Below are 6,871 nucleotides of genomic sequence, written 5' to 3' on the forward strand. Positions count from 1 at the left end.
AAAGCACGACAGGAATGTGTAAATCTGCAGCCAGGTGTGTTGCTCCTCACTGCCTTGTCCTCTCACAGATGTGTCCCTTGTGGTGGCAGGACAGAGATCCTTCCTTAGCTCATGGGAAACGGGTCAGGCATGCCTTGAGAGTGTGAGAAATAAATTTTGGGGAAGCTGTGATACTCAAATGCCAGAATTAAGTGTGACAGGAGTGTGTGGGTGTGCAGCCAGGTGTGCTGCTCCTCACTGCCTTGTCTTCCCGCAGATGTGTCCCCTGTGGTGGAAGGACAGAGATCTTTCCTTAACTCATGGAACATGGGTCAGGCATGCCTTAGGAGTGTGAGAAATAAATTTAGAGATAAAAAATGATGTCTGGGGAAGCTGTGGTGGGCAGATCTTAGAATTAAAAGCATGACAGGAATGTGTGGATCTGCAGCCAGGTGTGCTGCTCCTCACTGCCTTGTCTTCCCGCAGATGTGTCCCCCGTGGTGGCAGGACTCATTGGAGCCACCGTGCTGGTGGTTTCCGTCTCAGTCACAGTCTTTGTGTGGACATGCTGTCACCAGCAAGCAGAAAAGAAGCACAAAACCCCCCCTTACAAATTCATCCACATGCTGAAAGGCATCAGCATCTACCCGGAGACCTTGAGCAACAAGAAGAAAATCAACCGGATCCGGAGAGACAAGAGCGGCACGGCCAAGGAGGGGGGCAGCAGGGGCAACCTCCTGGTGGATGCTGCTGAGGCTGGCTTGGCGGGCCCCAGCAAGGCTCCAGATGGACCCCCCCAGGTGGAGCAGCTCCCCATCAAAGTGGATTATGGAGATGAACTCAGCCCAGATCAAAGCCTCACTCCGGGAGGGAGCAAAACCTCCTCTCCCTCTTCTCCGGGCGACGACGTCATGCTGGGAGACCTGACTTTCTCAGTGGACTACAACTTCCCCAAAAAGGCCCTGGTGGTCACCATCCAGGAGGCCCACGGGCTGCCTGTGATGGACGAGCACACCCAGAGCTCCGACCCCTACATCAAGATGACAATTCTGCCCGACAAGAGGCACCGCGTCAAGACCCGCGTGCTCCGCAAGACCCTGGAGCCCGTTTTCGACGAGACCTTCACCTTTTATGGGATCCCCTACAGCCAGCTGCAGGACCTGGTGCTGCACTTCCTGGTGCTCAGCTTCGACCGCTTCTCCCGGGATGATGTGATTGGGGAGGTGATGGTGCCCCTGGCAGGGGTGGATCCCAGCACGGGCAAGGTGCAGCTCACCAGGGAGATCCTCAAAAGGAACATACAAGTGAGTGTGTTCGCCCTGCTTCCACGGGGGGTGACTCCTGGGCCTGTGTTTGACCCCAGAGATTTTGATCTGGGAGCCTCAGATCAGGAATGATGCAGGTTCTGAACCATAAATTCTGGGTTTTCCCCAAATTCATATTTTTGGTGAGATATGCCTGTGTTTGACCCCAGAGATTTTGATCTGGGAGCCTCAGATCAGGAATGATGCAGGTTCTGAACCATAAATTCTGGGTTTTCCCCAAATTCATATTTTTGGTGAGATATGCCTGTGTTTGACCCCAGAGATTTTGATCCAGGACCCTCAGTGGTTTAACAAACAGGAATCATGCAGAACCTCAGCCACAAATTCTGTTTTTTCCCAAAACTCATATTTTTGGTGTGATATGCCCATGTTTGACCCCAGAGATTTTGATCCAGGACCCTCAGTGGTTTAACAAACAGGAATAATGCAGATCCTCAGCCATAAATTCTGTTTTTACCACAATTTCATATTTTTGGTGAGATATGCCCACGTTTGACCCCAGAGATTTTGATCCAGGAGCCTCAGTGGTTCTACAAGCAGGAATAATGCAGACCCCCAGCCACAAATTCCGTTTTCCCCACAAACCCATATTTTTCCTGATTTATCCACCTTACAGCTGAGACCCCTGGGGCTCCTTTTCCTACTTTTGATACATTTAACGCACGGAAAGGAAATTCTGGGGGCCTCCCAGAGTGGAGAACAGCCCGTGCTGAGGAGCTGTGTGTGTTTTTCTGGCAGAAGTGCATCAGCAGAGGGGAGCTGCAGGTGTCCCTGTCCTACCAGCCCGTGGCACAGAGGATGACCGTGGTGGTGCTGAAGGCCAGGCATTTGCCAAAGATGGACATCACTGGCCTCTCAGGTAGAAGCTATTTTCTCCACCTTTGAGTGGGTTGGGAAAAAACAGAAATCCCCACGTTCACCCGCAGGGTTGGTTTTTTTTTTTTTCCCTTTGTTTTAGCTGAAGATTTTGCCTGTATATATGTTGGTTTTTTTTTAAAATTCAAATTCTTCTTGAGGGTTTTGGATTGCTCTGAGTGCTCCATCACTCATTTGTGATGGAGTTCCTAAACCCCCCAAGGCAGCCTTGGTGGGACCTTCAGGATGCTCCTCAAGAGCCTGAGGGGCTCAGGTACTAAAGATCCACAAAAAATCAGTGGAATCTGAGCTCCTAAACCCCTCAATCACCCAAGGCAGCTTTGGTGAGACATTCAGGGCACTTCTCAAGAGCCTGAGGGGCTCAGCTGCTGAAAATCCACAAAAATCAGTGGAATTTGAGCTCCTAAACCCCTCAATACCCCAAGGCAGCCTTGGTGGGACCTTCAGGATGCTCCTCAAGAGCCTGAGGGGCTCAGGTACTAAAGATCCACAAAAAATCAGTGGAATCTGAGCTCCTAAACCCCTCAATCACCCAAGGCAGCTTTGGTGAGACATTCAGGGCACTTCTCAAGAGCCTGAGGGGCTCAGCTGCTGAAAATCCACAAAAATCAGTGGAATTTGAGCTCCTAAACCCCTCAATACCCCAAGGCAGCCTTGGTGGGACCTTCAGGATGCTCCTCAAGAGCCTGAGGGGCTCAGGTACTAAAGATCCACAAAAAATCAGTGGAATCTGAGCTCCTAAACCCCTCAATCACCCAAGGCAGCTTTGGTGAGACATTCAGGGCACTTCTCAAGAGCCTGAGGGGCTCAGCTGCTGAAAATCCACAAAAATCAGTGGAATTTGAGCTCCTAAACCCCTCAATACCCCAAGGCAGCCTTGGTGGGACCTTCAGGATGCTCCTCAAGAGCCTGAGGGGCTCAGGTACTAAAGATCCACAAAAAATCAGTGGAATCTGAGCTCCTAAACCCCTCAATCACCCAAGGCAGCTTTGGTGAGACATTCAGGGCACTTCTCAAGAGCCTGAGGGGCTCAGCTGCTGAAAATCCAGCAGCTGGGTGAAAAGAAAAAATAAAAGGTGATAGAAAGGCAATGCCAGCTAAGCAAGGGCCTTCAAAACTTGTGTGGAATGAAAAAACAAAATTCCCTCAGTGCCTGGTTTCTTGATTGTAATGCAGAGGCTGCATAAAGAGCAGCTGGGGGGAAAAGGGAGGCTTTGTTTGAAATTTTTTCTTTCCCGGTACCTTGTGCTGGCAGCAAATGATTGCAAATGGACGGGAAGTGCCTCGAGCCTTTGTGGGGCTCCTGAGCAAGGCTGGGGTGCTCAGGGTGGGGAGCAGAGGGATTTGGGGTGACCTCAGGGTGGATTTCCAGTGCTGCAGGGAGCGGGATGGATTGTGAGTGCCAGGACAGGGCTGGGTGGGATTTTGGGCAGGAATTGCTCCCTGGCAGGGTGGGCAGCCCTGGCACAGGTGCCCAGAGCAGCTGTGGGTGCCCCTGGATCCCTGGAAGTGTTGGACAGGGCTTGGAGCAGCCTGGGATGGTGGAAAATATCCCTGCCATGGCACTGGATGAGTTTTTGGGTCTATTTCAACTCAAACCATTCCATGGTTCTATGAGAGCATTGCCCCCACTAAAAATCCCCTTGCACCCAAACTGGGGGGGATGAGGAGCTGAAACTCCTGAGCTAACTATGGATGTTTGGGATTAAACACATGGAAACAGATTTCCCAGGGAAGCTGTGGCTGCTCCTGGATCCCTGGAAGAACCCAGGGCCAGGTTGGAGAGTTTGGAGCAGCCTGGGATGGTGGAAAATATCCCTGCTTATGGCACTGGATGAGTTTTTGGGTCTATTTCAACCCAAACCACTCCATGGTTCTGTGAGAACGTTGCCCAAAAATCCCCTTGCACCCAAACTGGGGTTTGAGGAGCTGAAACTCCTGAGCTCCCCAATCTTTGGACATTTGGGATTAAACACTGAAAACAGATTTCCCAGAGCAGCTGTGGCTGCCCCTGCATCCCTGGAGGTGCCCAAGGCCAGGTTGGAGCCTCTTGGGGTAGAGGAAGGTGTGGAATGGGACATGGGGATGAGTAGAATGGGATTTGGAAATCCCTCCCAGCCCAAATCTCTACCTGGGGCACAGAAAGGTGTGGAATGGGATTTTGAGATTCCTCCCAGCCCAAACCAGAGCCCAAACCTGTACCTGGGGTAGAGGAAGGTGTGGAATGGGATGGGGATGTGTAGAATGGGATCTTAACTCCTCCCCAGCCCAAAACCAGAGCCCAAACCTCTGCCTGGGGTAGAGAAAGGTGTGGAATGGGATTTTAAGTCCCCCCCAGCCCAAACCAGAGCCCAAATCTCTGTCTTATGTAGAGAAAGGTGTGGAATGGGATGGGGATGAGCAGAATGGGATTTTTAAGTCCCTCCCAGCCCAAATCTCTACCTGGGGTAGTCGAAGGTGTGGAACAGGACATAGGGATGAATAGAATGGGATTTTAAGTCCTTCCCATCCCAAACCAGAGCCCAGACCTCTGTCTGGGTTAGAGAAAGGTGTGGAATGGGACATGAGGATGAATAGAATGGGATTTTAAGTCCTTCCCGACCCAAACCAGAGCCCAGACCTCTGTCTGGGTTAGAGAAAGGTGTGGAATGGGATGAGGATGAGCAGAATGGGATTTTAAGTCCTTCCCGACCCAAACCAGAGCCCAGACCTCTGTCTGGGTTAGAGAAAGGTGTGGAATGGGATGAGGATGAGCAGAATGGGATTTTAAGTCCTTCCCGACCCAAACCAGAGCCCAGACCTCTGTCTGGGTTAGAGAAAGGTGTGGAATGGGATGAGGATGAGCAGAATGGGATTTTAAGTCCTTCCCGACCCAAACCAGAGCCTCCCAGTGCCCCCCAGGCCGTGCTGGAGCTCCCTGGGCCGTGTCACTGGCTGCCCTCTCCCCCCCTCTGCAGACCCCTACGTCAAGGTGAACGTTTACTACGGCCGCAAGCGCATCGCCAAGAAGAAAACCCACGTGAAGAAATGCACTTTGAACCCCGTGTTCAACGAGTCCTTCAGCTACGACATCCCGGCGGATCTGCTGCCCGACGTCAGCATCGAGTTCCTGGTGATCGATTTCGAGCGCACCACCAAGAACGAGGTGGTGGGGCGGCTGATCCTGGGCGCGCACAGCGCCAGCGCCGCGGGCTCCGAGCACTGGCACCAGGTGTGCGACAGCCCCGGCAAGGCCGTGGCCAAGTGGCACAGCCTGAGCGAGTACTAAACCCGGGCTTAGGCCCCGCCTAGGACGCGCTCCAAGCTTGGTTTAGCGCTAGGACTAAAGTCGAGTTGAGAAGCAGCAGCTGGTTGGTTGTCTTTAGTTGATGTGGGTTTTTGCAGGGTACTGAAATGGTTAAGAAGCGGGGTGTAAATGAGAAGGAACGATGAAAAAAAAATAAAGTTTCTCTTTAGTTAAAGTGGGTTTTGCAAGGTACTAAAAATGCTAAAAAAAAACGGGGAATAAATTCTACAAAAAACAAAAAGGGGGAATAAATTAGAAGAAATTATTAAAAAAATAAGTTCTCTTTAGGTGATGCGGTTTTGCAAAGCACTAAAAAAAGGGGGAATAAATGATAAGAAATTAATTATTAAAAAAATAAATTCTCTTTAGGTGATGCGGTTTTGCAAAGCACTAAAAAACTAAAAAAAAGGGAATAAATTATAAGAAATTAATTATTTAAAAAATTCTCTTTAGGTGATGCTGTTTTGCAAAGCACTAAAAAACTAAAAAAAAAAGGGGAATACATGATAAGAAATTAATTATTAAAAAAATAAGTTCTCTTTAGGTGATGCGGTTTTGCAAAGCACTAAAAAACTAAAAAAAAAAAGGGAATAAAGGAGAAGAAATAATTTAAAAATAAAAGTTCTCTTTAGTTAATGCGGTTTTTGCAGGGCACTAAAATAGTAAAAAAATGGGGAATAAATGAGAAGAAATAATTTAAAAAAATAGGTTCTCTTTAGTTAACGTGGTTTTTGCAAGGCACTAAAATCGTAAAATTGGGGAATAAATTATAAGAAAGAAATAATTAAAAAAATAAATTCTTTTTCGTTGATGCGGTTTTTGCAAAGCACTAAAACCCTAAAAAAATGGGGAATAAATTCTACAAAAAATGAAATAAGATGGGAAATAAATGATAAGAAAAATAATTTTTAAAAAAAAAGGTTCTCTTTAGTTGATGTGGTTTTTGCAGGGCACTAAAATCCTAAAAAATTGAGGAATCAATTCTACAAAAATAAAATAAGATTGGGAATAAATGATAAGAAAAAAAAAATAATTATAAAAGGTTCTCTTTAGTTGATGTGGTTCTTGCAGGGCACTAAAATCCTAAAAAATTGAGGAATCAATTCTACAAAAATAAAATAAGATTGGGAATAAATGATAAGAAAAAAAAAAAAAATTTCTTTAGTTGATGTGTTTTTTGCAAGGCACTAAAATCCGAAAAAAATGGGGAATAAATGATAAGAAAGAAATAATTCAAAGAAAAAGTTCTCTTTAGTTGATGTGGTTTTGCAAGGCACTAAAATTCTACAAAAAAAATAAAATAAGATGGGGAATAAATGATAAGAAAGAAATAACAACAAAAAACAAAGTTCTCTTTAGTTGATGTGGTTCTTGCAGGGCACTAAAATCCTAAAAAAAACGGGGA

General features: G+C 47.3%; 1 protein-coding gene across 1 annotated transcript; it reads left to right on the forward strand.

The window, feature by feature from the left end:
- The first annotated feature begins 14 nt into the window (after positions 1-14).
- Positions 15-6,458, forward strand: SYT11 (synaptotagmin 11). Its single transcript, XM_031064345.1, has 4 exons — positions 15-34; positions 410-1,283; positions 2,043-2,163; positions 5,138-6,458. The coding sequence occupies exons 1-4, from the start codon at positions 15-17 to the stop codon at positions 5,446-5,448; spliced, it is 1,326 nt and encodes a 441-aa protein (XP_030920205.1). The 3' UTR covers positions 5,449-6,458.
- Positions 6,459-6,871: the final 413 nt, after the last annotated feature.

Source organism: Geospiza fortis, unplaced genomic scaffold (assembly GCF_000277835.1).
Source record: "Geospiza fortis unplaced genomic scaffold, GeoFor_1.0 scaffold313, whole genome shotgun sequence".
Lineage (NCBI taxonomy): Eukaryota > Metazoa > Chordata > Aves > Passeriformes > Thraupidae > Geospiza > Geospiza fortis.

Bases quoted from the DNA above. Each gene is read 5' to 3' on its own strand.
- SYT11 (XM_031064345.1), top strand. From the start codon at position 15: ATGTGTAAATCTGCAGCCAG. The intron at 1,284-2,042 runs GTGAGTGTGTTC...TTTTTCTGGCAG, and splicing joins TCCTCAAAAGGAACATACAA to AAGTGCATCAGCAGAGGGGA. The intron at 2,164-5,137 runs GTAGAAGCTATT...CCCCCTCTGCAG, and splicing joins GGACATCACTGGCCTCTCAG to ACCCCTACGTCAAGGTGAAC.